Source organism: Phoca vitulina, unplaced genomic scaffold (genome assembly GCF_004348235.1).
Source record: "Phoca vitulina isolate PV1807 unplaced genomic scaffold, GSC_HSeal_1.0 scaffold6, whole genome shotgun sequence".
NCBI lineage: Eukaryota > Metazoa > Chordata > Mammalia > Carnivora > Phocidae > Phoca > Phoca vitulina.
The window spans coordinates 59,250,469-59,269,218 of NW_022589709.1; the positions used below are offsets into that span (position 1 = coordinate 59,250,469).

Below are 18,750 nucleotides of genomic sequence, written 5' to 3' on the forward strand. Positions count from 1 at the left end.
TGTGTATAAAAGAGCCTAAAACAATCCAAAGGACTCAGAAAAATGGTCTTATGAAAAATGAGGTAAGGGGTAGAGTTAATTCTTGACTCCTCATTCTGCCTGAGACATACACATATAAACACCATACCATTCCACATTTCCCAAAGAAAAGTTAAATTCTTCCGTAGTGTTGGTTAATATTAAAAAGAATGAGTACCTGGCTATATAACTAAAGGTCATTCTTCCAATTTAGCAAAACAGGATGCATTTCCTGCTGGAAGCATTGTGGTACTTGCTTTGGGTATTTCCTGTAGACTTCATAAGTTTGTAAAAAATAAATAAATAAATAAACAGAAGACATACATTGTTCTTTAGGAACCCCCTGGATGTAACTTTTCCCCCTCTGAATCTTACTGCTAGAGTGGCCTTATTTTACTAGAGGCATGGGCCTAAAAGAGGGACTGTGTTTAAGATGGTACATGGAAATGGGAGATTCTGACCAGTTGTGGTTACCTATGGAATCTGTGGTGGGATTGGGAGGGTTCTTCCAAGTTTCCTGGCCAAACTCCAGCTTCAGTAATTACATCTGCCTACCTAACTTTTGTGTTTCAATCAAATGTAGAGATATTCTTGGTATTATTCACTGGATGGTTATGGAAAACAGTAGGAACTCTTCTGTTCCTTAAAAGTGGGTGGATTAACTCCTAAATTGATTTGGAAGATAAAACCTACTGATAAAGAATAGACGTTCTACAGAGTTGTACCTATGTTGGTAATTATTCTACCTGAAATTCAGTGCCCAAGACCCTCATAGAAGTTCATAAATATTGAGAATGATGACAAATTTGTTATTGGAAAATCATAATGGAGGACCTGACATTTGCCTTCAACAGTTTTAGGGTTTTAGGTCAAGCCCCTACGTCTAATTCAGTGCTAACTAAACACACGCACTATGAATAATACAAAGGAATCCTGTAAGCTTGGGAAAGTAAATGTCCATGAAACAACTAGAGAATAATATAAGGTAGTGTTAAATAAAATGGTGGATTGTGAGGTATAAATGTATAAGTGATATAGAAATTTAGAGCTGAGAAGGTCAGAATAGACTGAGGTAGGATCAGAGAGCTTTTTACTTGATAGGAGTTAAACTGAATGTTGGAATATGGGATATGAAATAGGGAAGAGAATAGAGAAACTGGAGAAGATATTCCTGATGGTAGGATAGAGTTATTTATTCAGTTACTTATTGAACAACTGAACAGAAACACAAAGATCTTATGGTGAAAGTAGGGTGGGGAAGAGGGTTTGTTTTAAAGAATAAATGGAAAATAAGATTGAGTAAAGTAGTAATAGATAATAATAAGGATTGAATACAGAACCTTATATGCATCATCTTTCTACCAAAAGTGGAAAAAAGTAGTTAAATTCATAAGCAGAAACAAGAAGAAATTTCTGCCAGCCATGAAAACACTAAAATCACATGCACAGATTTCACATTGATCTCTTGATCTAAACTTTTGTATGTCATTATATTTTTATTTTAACATAAAACAAATATAATCACCTTGAGAAACATGGCATATGTATGTTTATTGTATGTTTCCATTTCAAATACCATTTTAAAGTTTTCTTCTGAAATCAACCTCATATAGGTTGTAATTACCCTGCCCTTTGAATTCTGATTCTTGTTTGTTTGTTTGTTTGTTTGTTTTTAGAGAGTGAGAGAGTGTGCACGCGTGCGTGCGAGTGGGGCAGAGAAGGGCAGAGGGAGAGGAAGAGAGAGAATCAGAAGCAGGCTCCACACCTAGTGCAAAGCCCTACGTGGGGCTCCATCTCAGGACCCTGAGATCATGGTCTGAGCCAAAATCAAGAGTCAGATGCTTAACCGACGGAGCCACCCAGGCACCCCTAGAATTTTGATTCTCATCTATCCACTCTTAGAGGTGACTTGCGCAAATAGCTCTGAGAGGCTCTTAGGCATTCCTGGAGGCCGCCAAAAGAAACATGAGTAAGTTAGGTGGGTTTTAATCACATTTCTGCTACCTTCAAGATAGCTAAGTCAGGGGCTCCTGGGTGGCTCCGTTGGTTAAGCATCTGACTCTTGATTTCAGCTCAGGTCATGATCTCCGGTTTGTGAGACCAAGCCCTGCATGAGATCAAGCCTGTGTGGGCTCTGCGCTGAGCGCGAAGCCTACTTAAGCTTCTCTTTCTCCCTCTCCCTCTGCCCCTCCTCCCACGCACCCCAACCCCCACAGCAGCTCGCATGCGCACGCTCTCTCAAAATAAATAAATAAATTCATTAATTAATTAAAAAAATTAAAAATAAATTAAAAAAAGATAGCTAAGTCAAAGCTTAGGGGAAAGAAGTAGTGCGGGGGGTGGGGGCGGTGTGGTACGCACGTGTTGGGACTACCGCTTCAAGTAAAGTAAAGCATTGGTGGCTGTTGTCTCTCCACAGGCAACCCAAGAAAACTGTTCAGGGGTAAGCCTAGGTCAAGAAATGCTGCCATTATCATCGCAAAGATTCTAGTTGAACACTGTCTGTACCATCATCTTTATTCTTTGGGTCTTTCTCAGGAAAAAGGAGCTAAGTTTTATGCCATACAGTCTTGCCTATTTATTTTCCAAAGGAGTGGTCCACTCTCACACTTCCATTTCCTTACTCTTCTAGGAAGTCCACTTCTTCCCTAGATGGGTTAAAAATAACGAAAGTAAATAACATTAAGTGAAATAAATGTCTGAGTAGCTATGGAGACCAAAGTGAGAACAAGGAGCCTGTTCAGCCTAGAGGAAAGGAGTACCTCCCACTAATGAAAAGAGGAGGTCCTAGCAGCTGAGCAGGGAATGTTCGATCTTTTTTAGTTAACTGCTACAAATATTTCACACAATATTCTTTTGACACGCCCCTGGAAACTTCCCTCCTTTTTCTGCCCCTTCCCCACTGCCAACTATCAGCTGTCTGAGCTCTGCTAATCACAAGGGTGAGGTTCAACTGGTGAAAACATGTTGCAGCAAGAGGAATGTACCCTTTGACCTTTTCCTTTTCTTTGCTGGCCGCTCTAATATAAAATTTCCATTGTTCCAAAGCCAGGAACCGTTTTTCGTTTTCCCCATCAGTGAAACCCACCCGGTGTTTATGGCAAAAGGAAAAAAAAAAAAGCCAAATTACCTTGGTGGAAAATGGCTCTTCAGCAATCTTTTGTGAAACTAATGAAGCCACGGCTTTCCCAATTCCCATAATCTAGCTTCACTCTTGGGATCACCCATGCTATGTTGGACTTAAATGGTTTTTTCTTTTTGCCCTCTCTTGGCAAATAACTTTTAAAAGCATTGCTGCATACTGTGGATGGGCTCCAGCAATCCTAAGCCATTCTTTTGATGTATTGGAATAGTTTCTTTTGACTCCCACAGAGTAGCCACTGAAAAAGGTCTGTTTCTTGTACTTACTCTGGCATCATACTCAATTGCTTTTATAGGACTTACATTCAGGTAGCATTACCTAAGAAGGAATGGGGGGGGGAGCGATGGAAAGGGTGGAAAACCTACCTACAGGGGACTGTGCTTTGTTTTCGAAGACAGTGGTGATATCACCTGGCTTATTCCTAGGTTCTACTCTGGTGCTATAACCAAGTGAATTAAACCTACCTCTCTGGAGAGAACTCAGTCTAACCCCAAACTGTTAACATTTCTATACTTTACAAGTGAGAGCCAAATTGTTTTCCCTGGTGAGGTTTCAAGTACTTTTCTCTGCAAAATATGTTTTTGCTTTTTAATCATTGATCACTAAAGCTAATGCATAAATGCATCTGTCATAAAAATTACCCCCTATATCCCACTGAGGTGAAAACACACACCAAATGTTCTGGTCAGATTTTAAAGTATTGTGAAATTTTGATTATATGAATGAATAGGAAAAATAGGTATTTACCTGCAATAAAGAAAAGTAGTGAGAAATAATTTTACTAAAAAATGGATTGTCCACTGAAATAGTATCTTCCTAAATGTTGCCAGTATGGAGAACTAATCATAGCTTAAAATACTAAAATTGAATTTCCTATCTATCCTACATGTTTTTGCCTATCTCCCTAAAGTCAGAAGTACTCTTCTTTTCATATTTTATCTCAATTTATTTTTTAATAATTATTTTTATTTTATTTTTTTTTAAGATTATTTATTTATTTATTTGACAGAGAGAGAGATATCGAGAGCAGGAGCACAAGCAGGGGGAGTGGGAGAGGGAGAAGCAGGCTTCCCGCGGAGCAGGGAGCCCGATGCAGGGCTCGATCCTAGGACCCTGGGATCATGACCTGAGCCGAAGGCAGACACTTAACAACTGAGCTACCCAGGCACCCCTATTTTTTAATAATTAATTAGTGTTTCTTGTGTGTTCTCATGACTTTGTTTTTGCTGATGCTAAGAGCTATAGTGTGGATCAGAAGGCCTAGGATTTAGTTTCCGCTCTACCAGCTACCTATAATTTATTGTGAGAATGAATGGGATGGATTTTGATGTTTATAGCTATGCTTTCATCTAAAAAAATGAATTTTATTACTGAACTACGTATTCAGTATCTAATTGTTACCAATGAATTTTAGTGTGTTGTAAAAAATATGTAAAAATATACCCTTTATGGGGGCAGAGACCAATGATTATTTCTGAAGAATGCTCTGAAGCACTTATAATTAAGTTAATACCTATTAATCATATACATAATCATGGCTACATCTTGCTTTCCTAAAATTTCTTATTTTTTTAGATAGTTAAATAAAACTGGAGCTGTCAGATGGATAAACATATTTATCAGAAGGCTAGAGAGATGAAATGTAGGCTATATAAAGCAGAAGGAAGAAGTAAAAATAAAAACAAGCTGAGGGACATCTCTGCTTAAACATCTCTGACCTAAGGTCAAAATAATTTGCTGGATAGAGTTCTCCTCGATTGAAGCTGGTCTAAGTGGCATCCCTATGCCTTTACTGTTTTTTTTATAAGGAATTTTTAAACATTTAATTTTTTTAAAAAGATTTTATTTATTTCAGACAGAGAGACCATTAGCAGGGAGAGGGGCAGAAAGAGAAGCAGGCTCTTGGCTGAGCACGGAGCCCCATGCGGGGCTCGATCCCAGGACCCTGGGATCATGACCTGAGCCGAAGGCAGATGCTTAACCAACTGAGCCACCCAGGTGCCCCTAAACATTTAATTTTATAATCTCCCTTAAGAAGTACAATATTTGCAGAGAGCAGAGTTGAGGCTTTGGCCACAGACATGTAGTATTTGTGGCTAGATCTGCAGGGGTCAGGGCCGGTGTATTTATTGAATCAGAAACTGGCAGAAATGTAGTTTTCAGTCATTCATTATTTTGAGAATCCGGTTGATTATCTCTACTTCTAGTGCGATGGGATGGAATATCCTTAGCTTATTTAGTGGAGTTGGGCTGTAATTTTCTAAAATTATTTTTTGCCTCAGTAGAAGTTGTCATTGTATGCTGCTCAGTTTTGTGTATAATCGCATGTTGTCCCACAGAGAGTTTGTGTCTCTGTACATTTACATTTCAGAGCTTTGTTCTGGTAGAAACTTGCTATCTGGATTTATCTGTAAATCTTGCTCAGTGCTTCAGTTTCTCGCCTGTAGAGTGGGTGTGAAAATAGTACTTCATAAGGTTTCTGTGAGGATCAGGTAGAGTATGACATGCAAAGTATTTACAACACTGCCTGGTGCTTAATAAATATTAGTGTTGCTTTCTCTTTTTATTCTTCTCCCTGTTAATACCAGTGTTATTTGTTTTGGTTTGGTTTTGGTTTCCTGGGCACTTCTAGACACAAATGAATGAATTGTCTATCATTGCATTGTCTGGCTCCCTAATTGTAAGCAGGACTTTGGCATAGGCTCTTAGCAAAGACTGCTAGATATTACCACATTCTTCAAATAATAGCAGGAGCTTCTTGCTACTGGAAAAAGATATCCAAATAAGCAAATGGCATATGTCCCCAGCTTTAATATACATATATATGCTTTTAAAATGTAAAGGGAGAGGGCAGCGGCACAAGTGTATTTATTAATAAATGTTGCCAATATATAGAACTAATCATAGCTTAAAATACTAAAATTGAATTTCCTATCTATCCTACATGTTTTTGCCTATCTCCCTAAGGTCAGAAGTACTCTTCTTTTCGTACTTTATCTCTTATTTTTTAATAATTAATTAGTATTTCTTGTATGTTCTCATGACTTTGTTTCTGCTGATGCTAAGAGCTATAGTGTGGATCAGAAGGCCTAGGATTTAGTTCCTGCTCTACCATTTGCTATCTGTTTCACCTTAAGTTGCTTAAGCTTTCCTTATCTGTAACTGTTCTCAAAAACTTGTATGAGAATAATGTATTTGAAAGTGTTTTGTGAACTGTGAAATGCTAATGAAATGTCAGGTTAGTAGTGTTATTATTGATGATAATATTAAGCATTAAGAAAGTGACAGAAATCCTCTAAAGCTTTGGCTTCTAACACTGGTGGATGGTGGAGGAGACTTGGGGCAAAGTCAGGAAGACTAGACACAAGTGGGAATCAGGGCTTTATTAATTCTACAGAAGACATGATTGCAGGAGATGATTGCATGTCTTGGATTCTTGAAAAATGAAGTGTTGGGATTGTTGTGATGGTTCCATGAGATAATAATTGCAAAGTACATAGTGTAATGCCTAACATCCAGGAGACAGTAGGAGTTAGCATTAGGTCTGCCATTTAATAGCTGCATGACTTTCTACCACTTCTCTAGACCATTTCCTCATTTTAAAAACAGCGTAATAATTGCCATCTGACAGGATTTTTGTGAAGACTATGTAAATTATAGCACTTAGCACGACACTTGGTATATACTATGTTTATTAAATGGTAGCCGCTATTATCATAATTCTTTTTAGTAGTGGTTAACTAACGGAAGTGACAGCAGCATTGCCATTGTGTGTGGCACTGGGCTGGCACCGGAGAATACCGCATGTGAGTGTGGAGAGATGAATCTGAAGAGGTAAGCGTAGCCTTCCTAGCAGGGTATAGTAAGCATATTTAGAGTTTGAATTTTTATCTTGAAGACAATAGCAAGCCATTGAAGGATGTTTTTGTTTTAATCACAAGAGCATATAATTGGATTTGTGCTTTGGAGAGTGAACTGAGGTAAGAGCAAGAAACAGGAGACCTGTTAGAAAGCCAGTGCAACATTACATGAAGGAAATGACGTTTGTCTGAAGTAAGGTTAGTGACAGTGGAGACAGAGAGAAATCAATAGATGTGAGAGAGATATAGGGGCTCCACACTCAGCAGGGAGTCTGCTTGAGGACTCTCTCTCCCTCTCCCCTGCATCCTCTCTCTCTCTCTCTCTCTCTCCCTCCAAAATAAATAAATAAATCTTTTTAAAAAACTACAAGCCCCTGGAAGGTAGAGATCATCTTATTCATTTTTATATCCCCTTCTCTTCAGTGTAGTGTAGCTCTTACAGTAGATCTGGAAAATATCTTTTTCTTTCTTTTTTTTGAATGAAAGGTATAGAAACAGGGTTTCCAAATGTTATGGGTAAGGTCGTCACTTGACTGAGAGGAAGAACAGATTTTAAGGAAGGGTTCAGACATGTAGGGGAGAAAGTTGGGGACTTTAGTCAGTCACCATGTTTAATAGGTGACTCTAGAAAGAGAACATTCCAATTAACGTGGAGAAGAGGTAAATAATAGACTTTGTGACATCTTTTCCTCAGTATGAAGATCAGACTGGTCCAACTAAAGAATAGTCAAATTCATTATATTTTGGGAAATTCATTGTGGACAGGGGAAAGTCCAGAGATTTTCTGTGCAATAAACCTTCACCAATGGCCATGTATTCTTAGTTACCACACTCTAAGAAAACACACCTCAGTCAACCCCTAGCTTGCTTCACAAAGATGAGTTCTCATGGTCTATGAATAACATAAGGATTCTTTTCAGAAGACTACACCCAGCAAGTAGGAAACCAAGGATTCCACATTCCAAAAATTAGCAGAATCTTATCACAGCTGAATGTGGCCCAAGGATAGGGAGGAATCGAGGAATAAACCTACCCACAATAAAAGAAGAAAATAAGTTAGCCAAGAAAAGCAAACTTTGGGTTTAGCTCTTGAAGTCCTTAGGGAAAAAGATAAAAGTACTTCTGCTTAAAAACTTAAGGAGTTTTCATATCTGAAAGACTTTGCCCCGAATTTAGTGTATATACATATTGTATACCCAAACACATTTACTTCAAGAAAGACTTTCCTCCAATTTTCCTCTATCTTTATTTAGTACACCGTTATTCATTAGTATTTGTTTCATTTCCAGTGCACTCCCAAATGTGGTCCAGGATTCAAGCATCGGATTGTTCTGTGCAAGAGCAGTGACCTCTCTAAAACATTCCCAGCTGCACAGTGTCCAGAAGAGAGCAAACCCCCTGTCCGTATCCGCTGCAGTTTGGGTCGCTGCCCTCCTCCTCGCTGGGTGACTGGAGACTGGGGCCAGGTAAGGCAGTTGGACTGGGGGGCTCCTGCTGAAGCAGCACCTTGAGACCCTTGAGTTTCCTGACTGGGTCATTATGAGGGCTCAAGAGATGAGTAATACTGCTGAGAAATCTAGGTATGAGATACAAGTATGAAAAAAGGCACATGCAGGAGCCGCCACACATAGACTAAGTAGCTGTGTCTCTCCCACCCCCACACACTTTCGAACCTACTCCTTGGATCTTAACATTTTAACTTAGAATGGAAAAAGAAGTAGTCTATATGGCCAGATATTTGAGCAAGCCAACAAAACTTTGGATTCTAGTCCCATCTCCCAACTACTTCAAGAACGAATCAGTTAATACCAGTGTCTTAACTTTCCCACTTGCAAAGTAGCTCCTCTTAACTTCACAGAAAAGGTATGGGGATTAGGTTGATAACCTGATTGACAGTATTTGCAATACTATTAAGATTTATTCTTCGGTGGGTTTATCTGAGGGACATCATGAATTGGGAAGCCAGTATATAGGGCTTTTCATATGTATTTTTATTAGACTCATTTTATGTTCTTACATTTTTTCTTTCTTTAGTCTCACTTACTTTTAAATTGTGTTATATTGCAGAAGGCCACCTTAAATCCTTTTAAAACAAATTGGTATATTTGAATACAAGGAAAATTGAGTATTATTCCTTTGAATGTCAAAAAGGAAATCTATTAGGTTACATTAAAAAATAATGCTCCAGAAAGTAAATTTCTAGACAGTTATTGCCCTTTTCCTGTGGTCTTATAATTAACCTTGTAGCTAGTTGTTTCCTAAAATCTGAGACCCAAATCATGGCACATAACTATACCAGTATGATTTTGTGTGTGCTCTGGACTGGACCTGCCATTACTTCTTAAAAATGGCATTGCATAGAAGTAGTTAGTAAAATTCTGGCCAAACTTCAGTATTTCTAGAGTATAGCAGTATCTACAGACCTCTTTCATTACATTTAGGCAAGGGCAAAAGATTTTCAGTCTCCATTAAGGCAAATAAATATACTTGCTCTGTGCTCAGTCAGCCTTGTGGGTAAACAAAAAAAAGTATGATCATAAAATAGTTAACATTTGCATTTGTATAACAAATAATTAATAATTTACATTTGTATAGCAGTATTTAATTTATAAAATACTTAAGTGGAATACACATGATAAGGTTAAGCATTATAAGCAATTATGTGTGTCTCTGTGGAAGTGTAACTCTTTCATAATATGGAATTGATATCCTATTAAAGAATCAGTACAGACATGCTCTCCTAATTTTTATTTAAACCAGGTAGACGTTTCCTTCCTTACATATTCTTTGTTGCAATGCACTATTATATAAAGGTCAGTTGAAAGTTTTTGCATTTTAGTGATTTTCCCAAATTTACAGTAATCAATTTCAGATTATTCTTTTAAATTGTCAAGTCCTTTTCTTCTCATCTATATTTTAAGTTCAGTTTCCTAAAATTAAAATTAACTGGTAAAAATACATTGTCAAGGATGCTTTAATACATTTTTATGGTCCATTTGTTTGTCATTTTGTATTTAAACATTTTTTTAATGAATGAGTCTATGAATATCCTTGCAAGTCCTGTAAGTGCTTTGAGAGTTTTTTCAAATAAATTCAATGGGGCCTCGGTTTGTTTACCTTGTAAACATCACCATCACCTGTCTTGGCACTGGCTAGCTCATCTCCTTGATCCCAAGTCTCACAGCTTTGCTGGTATTCCGGGTGGCAGGCCCAAAGGGTAGACCCGCTTCATTCTTCAGCCTGGACAGCTGATTAGTCCCAGCTGAAACTAAGTCACTCTGAGAGTAACTTCAATTCTGAAGTAACTGAATTACTAAGTAGATGAAAAAGGAGAGAGAGACATGCTACTTGGTTCACATTTGTGTGACTGACAATACCTGAGAAAACTCAAGGTACTTATTTAAGCTCTTTTTTTTTTTAACTGGTCCCCGTCACCATCCTGCACAGCAGTCACTGCTCTTACACTGAACTCACATTTTGATCAGATTCACAGCGCTCCAGTAGACCATCAGATTGCTTGCCCATAAGCCTATAATAAATAGGGAGCACAAGGGATGTCCAGCATTAGAATCTCTAATTATTACCCTACTTCATCATGAGGGTTTTCTTACTATACTCCTGTGACAGTTCACCTGCTTGGAACTGTTAGAAAAATAGCCCAAGAAATCTCTTGTTTCCTGGGAATGATATTGCTTCCATTTTCTAGGGTCATCACATGATCTAATAATTTCTAAACCAATTCTAGAGGAGAATGACTTAATCATACACCTCTCAAGGATGAACTTCACATGGGCTTTAAAAGCTGATATATATATATGGTATTTGAAAAGATATAGTATCTTTTTACCTCCTGAAAATCATTGAGATCAGTATTTTGTTTCTGTCTGTGTCTTTGGGTTTAGTGTTCCGCTCAGTGTGGCCTTGGCCAGCAGATGAGGACTGTGCAGTGTCTCTCCTACACTGGACAGGCATCTGGTGACTGTCCAGAAACTGTTCGGCCCCCATCGATGCAGCAGTGTGAAAGCAAATGTGACAGTACCCCCATTTCCAATACTGAAGGTGAGTTTCCCATGGAGAAAGGGCCTGTGGCCCCTAGTGACCCACGTGTACTGGTTCCCAGGGTTTGAAGAGCCCCATAAAGCCACCGTTGTAATGTGGTTTGTATAGAGCTTTTGTGAAAGCTGCATGTTTACTGGATGTGATAAGGAAACCTGCATTTTCCCCCCGACTCTGACACTAACTACATGACCTTGATAAGTCACTTAACCTTTCTGGAGCTAAGTTTGCTTATCTATACAATGAGAGATTGGAGTGGGTGACCTCTAAGGTCACATCCAACCTAGCATTCTGTTTGACTTGTGCCAAAATAGAGAGATGATTTCTAATGAACCACAGTTTGAAGTGAAAACTTCTGTTTCTTTTTGGATAGAACAATGGATCTCTACCATCATGAAGATTAAAATTCATGCTTGTTATACATATAATGAAAGCATATGTTTGAAACTATTTGTGTTTCAAATGCTAATTTTCTCATTGTAGAAAAGAAGAAAAAGATAATTAGGTAGCTGTTTATAGAGGAAGACAAAGGTCTTTGGGCTCTGAAATTTCTCTTAGTATTGGGCAATCTGTTTATTAATAGCAGATGCCAGCCGAAATCCTGAATTTTCTTATATCTTATTTCAATAAATATATCTTGCCTATTCAGTTAGGCATTCATTTAAAATTTCCTGAATGCTACTATATAAGAAACACTGTAACAAAATCATGGGAAGTATAAAGACAAAAATGGCATAGTCAGGAAATTCAAACTGCCGCGTCATATGAAAATAGAGCCATGCTCAAATACAGCACAAGAACATCTTGAAGCTACTAACTTAAATTATGTAGGAAACTCAGTTATAGGGCTCTGCTCAAAACAAAAGTAGAGAACTATCCTGAACATAATTAGTTAATATTTTTCAAATGAAAATTATGTGTTCATGAACCTATTAAGAAGAGATCTATTCCTTTTGATCAAATGTATCCGGTTTAAAGGATTTTTTAAAAAATTACATTCACTATTTTAAAATGTTTCCTTAAGAATTTTATTTTAGGAGGAGCAATCATCTTGTATGACAGGATGCAGAGAACTTGCGTCTTTGCAAACGTGCTGGTTTTTATATCTGAGCCTCAACACAATATCCTTACTGTATAATTTACTCTTTCAGATAAATATAGCCTTATCCTACACCAATTCAAAATCACAATTTTAATTTGCAAAATCTCTGGCTCTGATGTCATCTACTTTTTTGTCCCTTTGATAAGGGACATTCTAGAAATCTAGCTTTTCTTCTCTTAAGAAAGACTCAAAATCCATGACAAACCAAAGTATTTTTCTTAGCAAAACAATCTCTTTTCAATGATCTAAATAAAAATATCTCTCTTGTATAAGACCAGCGAACAACTTTATCTATTATAAATTATTAGCAAATAATCACATGGGTCTGGAGGTCCATTTTTCTTTCTGAGGTGGAAGATAAAAGGTTGAGGTGGAAAAGAGGATATAACTGTCATATTAAATTACTGTGTGTTGGATATTATGGTAGGCCCTTTATATTTATTACCTGCCTTATATATCTCATAGACATTAATATCTGTGTACGTGTGTGTGCGTGCATGCACATGCATGTTATAATTATGACAAGAACCTTCCAAGAATTGGTATCACTGATGAGGAAACTGAGGCACAGAGGACGATAGTAACTTGCCCAAATTATAAGACTAGGAAGTAGTGACTTAGGATTTGAACCCAGATTTGGCACAGCCCAAGGACATGTCAGTTTCAACTACATTTTTATGCTATTCTTAATTCACTCTTTAAGTAGGGTATTTTAACATGAAAACAGGGCTTCTGATTATAAAGTAGCAACACTTCTAGCATGACCATTGTCCTGAGTCAAAAGATTCGGGCTCAGTCATTGCTGAAACAACTGGCTTTTTAACATACCCACAGCAATATATATGTTAAAATTCTGTTTATAGCTTCATTTTAGGCGTTTTAGTAATTCCCCCAAAAGCTTTTCTATGGTGGCTAATTATTATACATAAGCTTCACAGTTGGAGATGCAAATTTTTCAGGGTGGGCAAAATACCATTTGCAACTGGACTGACTTCTGCCTTAAAGAAATTCTCTTAAGATGGATAGGTGTTAATCTGAGGTTTTTTGAATATTTGGAGAAATACCTCATGGTCATTTAATCTGCCTGGCCAAATCACTTTTTATTAATATTAATTTGAAATAAGCAGTTAACACAGTATTTTTAGCCTTCTTAGTAAAGGAGGAAACTTTTAGGAAATTATTAATTCCTGCAAAATATGACTAATCTTAGAACTATTATTCCCTAAAGCTGCTGACTCATTGAAAAGAAAGAGGATCGCTCTTACAAAATTAGATTTGAAGTGGGTATGTCTGTCATAACTTGTTTTGTGTTCTCTTTGGCTTCCCAGTAGCATATATTGAATACATTTAAATACCTGAAACTATCCATTCATTTCATCAGCAGCTAATTATTGAATGCTTGTTGTGGCCAGCTTTGGCCATTCATTATGGAAAATTCAAGCGCATTTATAAGTTCATAGTCTTACAGGGAAGATACTTAAGAAAAAAAAAAGGAAGGTAGAAGGTGTTATGTGGAGCAGTTGACATAGTGCTATGAGAGTTGAAATGGAAGACCAATGACTTTAACCTTTTAGATCAAGGCAAGCTTCATAGACTAAAGTGGTCTGTGAACCAGCTGTAATATGTAGTTGGAAAAATAACCAAGTGTGTGCCCTGGGAAAAGAGGATGAAATGGTTGAATTAAATCATAAGTTGTCATTCATAAAGATATGAAATGGGCAGATAACATGGATTTCAAAAGAGAAGAGGTTCTTGCATGAAATTAATATGAGTAATCTTATATGACTTCTGGGGGTCGCCTGGGTGGCTCAGTGGGTTGAGCATGTGCCCTCGGTTCAGTCATGATCTTGGGGTTCTGGGATCGAGCCCCTCATTGGGCTCCCTGCTTCTCCCTCTCCCTCTGCCCTTCCTTCCTGCTCGTGCTCTCTCTCTCTCTCTCTACTCAGTTCTCCAGCTTCATAAGCCATTCCCATGATACCAGGACACACCCTTGCAGATGACAATGTTCAAGGCCAAATAAAAGATGTGTTTTTTTTTAAAAAAAGATTTTATTTATTTATTTGACAGAGACACAGCGAGAGAGGGAACACAAGCAGGGGGAGTGGGAGAGAGAGAAGCAGGCTTCCCGCAGAGCAGGGAGCCCGATGCGGGGCTCAATCCCAGGACCCTGGGATCATGCCCTGAACTGAAGGCAGACGCTTAACGACTGAGCCACCCAGGCACCCATAAATAAAATCTTTTAAAAATAAATAAATAAATAAATAATACGAACTTCTGAAAATCAGACCAGGGAGAGAAGAGATGCCTGTTACTAAGGGAGAGTTGGGAGACAAATCTGGTACTGGGGGAAGGAGTAGGCTCTGGTTACTGCAGGAGAGTAGAAGACCCCTTTCTTCCCAGCAGAATCAGGTTCTCTTGACTGTTAGTGGGAGGCTACTAGTAACTAGTTCAGCTCTACCCGAAGACAGAGTAGGACTAAGGGAGATCCCTTAGGATCTAAAATACATGGGGTCTCTGTGGGTGAAATGGATAGAATCTTGAGAATTGTTTTAATAGCCACAGTTTAGGAATTGGTTCCCATTCTAACATTTTCTTATGAAAATAATAAAAAGTTTCAAACATAACAGCAAAGTTGAAAGAATTGTACAATGAACACCCACCATCTGGATTCCAGCATTAATATTTTCCTGAGCTTGATTTATCACATATATATCTGTCTGTCCATCCCTCAAGGTAATGGTTTTTAAATAATGCGCTCCATTCACCCAACCATTATTATTTACTTAGTAAATGTTACTGACTATGTGCCAGGCACCGAGACTATGAAAGGAATATGACAAGGTCTTTGTCCTCAGAGGGAGCACAGTTTAGTGGAAGTGGCAGCAAATAACTTTCACAATATGGGCAGTACTCTAACAGAGTACAAAGAAGTCACCATGAGTACACAGAGGAGGGGGTAATCAGCAGAAGCATCATGGAGAAGGCAAGCTTAAGTGGGGCACTGGAAGGTATGAAACAATTTGCCAAGAAGACATGGAAATGCTGGGCATTCCTGGCAGAGGACGAGTATGTGCAGTCATGGGGGCATGGAGGTAGCTCAGTATGGGAGCAGTGGGTTGGCAGATGAGCAGGCAGTGGAGATGTGGCTACAAAGAGAGACGTAGGGACTTGGTTTTGGAGATTCCTGCATGCAGTGGAAGACAGGACTCTATCTACAAGTTCTGGAGAACAAGTGAAGGAAATTGGGGAGTGACATGCTTGGGATGGCAGGCATGTGAAGGGGCAGAGGGAGGTCAACCTTGTGTGGATGAAGAGTCCAGGCTTGAGATGATGAAGGCTTGAACTAAGGCAGATATAGTAGAAATCAGAAGGAGAGTAATGCATTAGAAAAAAGAATAAAATGGAAAGGAGAATAAAAAGAACCTGATGAACAATCATACATGGGGATGAGAGATTTGGAGGTGTCCAGGATGACTCCCATTTAGATTTTGGTTACTGGGTAGTATAAATCATGATAAGGAATTTAGGGATCTATAAGGGAGTTAGGCACATTCATCCCCAAAAGCCATAATAAAATAATGGAATTTGAGTAAGATTTTTAAAAATAAAAATGAAATAAACAATGGAAAGAGATTGAAGAAATGGAGGGGGGTTAAAACAACAAGAATAATAAGAGAATGAAACTAAGAAGTGGAGCATCAAGATATTAAAAATAAACAGTAAGAGGGAAATAGGAAAAGTAAGAAGGGAGATACAATTTGCCATATTCAACATCGGCTTTAGTTTTTAATTCTTGAAAGCCTTCAGTGAAGAGTTAAAGCATTATAGACTTGATTTTGACAGACCGCCATCATGAAGGTAACTCTATGTTGCTACCAAGAGTGAATTATAGACACACTGGGTATCACTGCATCTAAAGTACTACTCAGAGTAATTTTTTAAAGTACATCTGACAGCTGGGACTATCCTACTCAAGCTTACCTGAAATTCTATCCCAAATGCCATTTTATTCACCTTTATACAGTTTCAGGTTCCCTTGTAGCTTAAATGATAAGTCTTTTCAGCCTCTCAATAGCACAAGGCACTCTGTCATCTAGTATTTATTACTGTCAGGTAATAATTCCTGGTGTGCCATGAGCTGGTAACCAACCCAGGAAAGGTGTGGTTAGTGTGCATTGGTTTACTGGCCCAGGCTAACAGTGGCTTTGGTGGGTCTCAGTCCCCCTCAAATGAACAACTCAGAGAAAGCCTGAACAGCTCCAGAAATCTCATAGGACCCCCAGAGCAAAACAGCTACTGCATGTGAGGTTTAAAGTGGCATCTGATGTGTTAAAACCAGTGAAAGAAACAATGAAGGTCATTTGAAGACTTTGATTTCAAGGAGGTGAGGAAGAGTTTTTTTTTTTTCCTTTGACATTTTAAAAAGCTCATAATGCACCTTAGCAGTCAGGTTCACATTCCTGGCTGTCTGGTTTATAGAGAACTGTGGGGTTTGTGTTGGGATCATACCACCTTGAGGATGAATGTGGGAGGCATCCAGGGAGTAAGACTGGGTGTAAAGAGAAACTGAGAAAACACAGAGAGAAAGGAATGGCTTAGTCCATGGGGAGATGAAATTGGAATCAAGTTTTATAGTTGATATCATCTTGCTTCGAGAATGAAAAGTTGGTGGGCTGTTCCCACTGCAATGAGTAATGTCAAGTTCCCAAATGAAACTTGTTAGTTCATCATTTTCCAGTCTGCCTATCTAACGTATCAAGTACAATTTTTTCAGGAAAAATCCTGAGTTCACACCCCTCACCCCTGACTCCTACCCCACACATTCACATGCACAGCCTTTGCCATCTCACCTCTCACTAGGCTCTGCATCTCCCTGGGCAGTTTGACAGAGGCACAGCTGGTTGCACTTTTGTAATCCAAAAGATAGACCCTAAAGTGCTTAAGTCATAACTCTCTACTTACTGTGTTCTTTCTCTGAATCTCATAGTTTACAGGCACACAGGGTGTGCATTAGAAAGATGCTGAATGGTCCATCCTGGTCATGAGAGGATATGTCCCTATGTACCCCAGGTTACTCCAATGATAGCCAGGCTTTGTAGCGTTTTATGAAATAAATGCAAGAGCACTACATCTCAGGAGTTGCTCTTGTACTCCTTAGACCAAGTGAAGCCTTCAAAGTCACAATGAAGCTGAATCCAATTGCATCCTAAATTTATAAGCCTCTGTTCATGGTGAGTATTTTGAAATCGTGTCTTTTAGGCCAGAGATTTGAAAGATTAATGTAAAGCATCTGGGGGAAAACCCACTTGCACATCAATGATAAGTAGATTTATGTGTTGCCTATGAAACAGGTTGTCTTATTTTATCATTCAACTCTACCAAAACCCAGATTACCAGTGAGACCCACTCTAGCATACGTGGCAGGTTACTTCAGATTCTAATAATGGGTCTAGTTCACATCGTGGGGGCTGGGGATTGGCTTTCAGCCCTCGATATACTCCCAAGTGTCCCTGAGAAGAATTAAGGAATACTCCATAAATTGTTCTCCCCACTAGAAATATCTGGCCTTGGGTAAAGTGAAATTTTATTTTCAGGGAGAGGTGGGATGTAAAAAAGGAGAGACTAGTTAGGTCCACAAAATATTTCCTAGAAACCACTGGGTAGGACCTCTCACCCTTCCCATGGCCTCACAAGAGAAAAGGTAGAATGAGTGTCTTATCTTTCTCTTCCAGGACAGTAGTTAGCTGGTACATGATGATGGCAGAAGCGAAAAGTCAAGCTCCTTCATCTTAAAATCCTTGCTGGCTTAGATTCCACTACTTAAAAAGCATTAGATATAAGCGTATCTGTATGAAGAAAATGATAGTGAAGACCAAACCTTCCAAATAGATTAATTACAGAGTAATTATATTACAAAAAGATTCTACCTAAAGGATTCCTTTTAATAGGTCTCCTAGTATAATAGTTTATTTACAGATTATGTATTACTTAGGTATAGAGAAGCTTTTGGTTATTAGATATTTTAGAGATTAGCTAGAAATCAGTGCCTACTGAAGAAGATCATTCAGAAACTAGAACAGAACATTTATTATTGTTTTTATTTCATCAGGAAACTGTGGTTTAAATATGCAGAGCTTTTCCAGAATGGTTTTTATCGCAAATGTAATTTACACTGTACTGTGTATTGATTCAAGGGTGAGAAGATTATTTCTTTTTTTAAGTTTTTATTTAAATTCCAGTTAGTTAACATACAGTGTAATATTAGTTTCAGGTATAGAATTGAGTGATTCGTTACTTATATTGTTTCATATTTTTAATGGCTTTGAGAATGAAGCAGGCTGGTGAATAAGTTTTATAATTAAGGCTTCTTGACTACATCAGCAGAATGTCAGTGAGTCAATTCAAGAGGTCAACAAGTCAATCCTCTCTAGGTAAGCTAAAAAAAGTCGCAGATGGGCTGAATGCCCCAGTATAATTTAAAACTTCTCCTAATATATTTAAAGATTACATTCAGCTTTCTGTAATAGTGGGGCTTTAAAACTTCTTGGTGTATCTCAAATCACCTTTGAATT

The 18,750-nt window shown here is 38.2% G+C and overlaps 1 protein-coding gene across 1 annotated transcript in view; it reads left to right on the plus strand.

Moving 5' to 3' along the window:
* ADAMTS6 (ADAM metallopeptidase with thrombospondin type 1 motif 6) overlaps positions 1 to 18,750 on the plus strand; it is a 287,534-nt gene that overhangs the window by 261,171 nt on the left and 7,613 nt on the right. The window contains exons 22-23 of the mRNA XM_032404338.1: positions 8,310 to 8,486; positions 10,923 to 11,079. Of these exons, the coding sequence (XP_032260229.1) occupies positions 8,310 to 8,486; positions 10,923 to 11,079 (334 nt within the window). The remainder of the gene's footprint in view (positions 1 to 8,309; positions 8,487 to 10,922; positions 11,080 to 18,750) is intronic.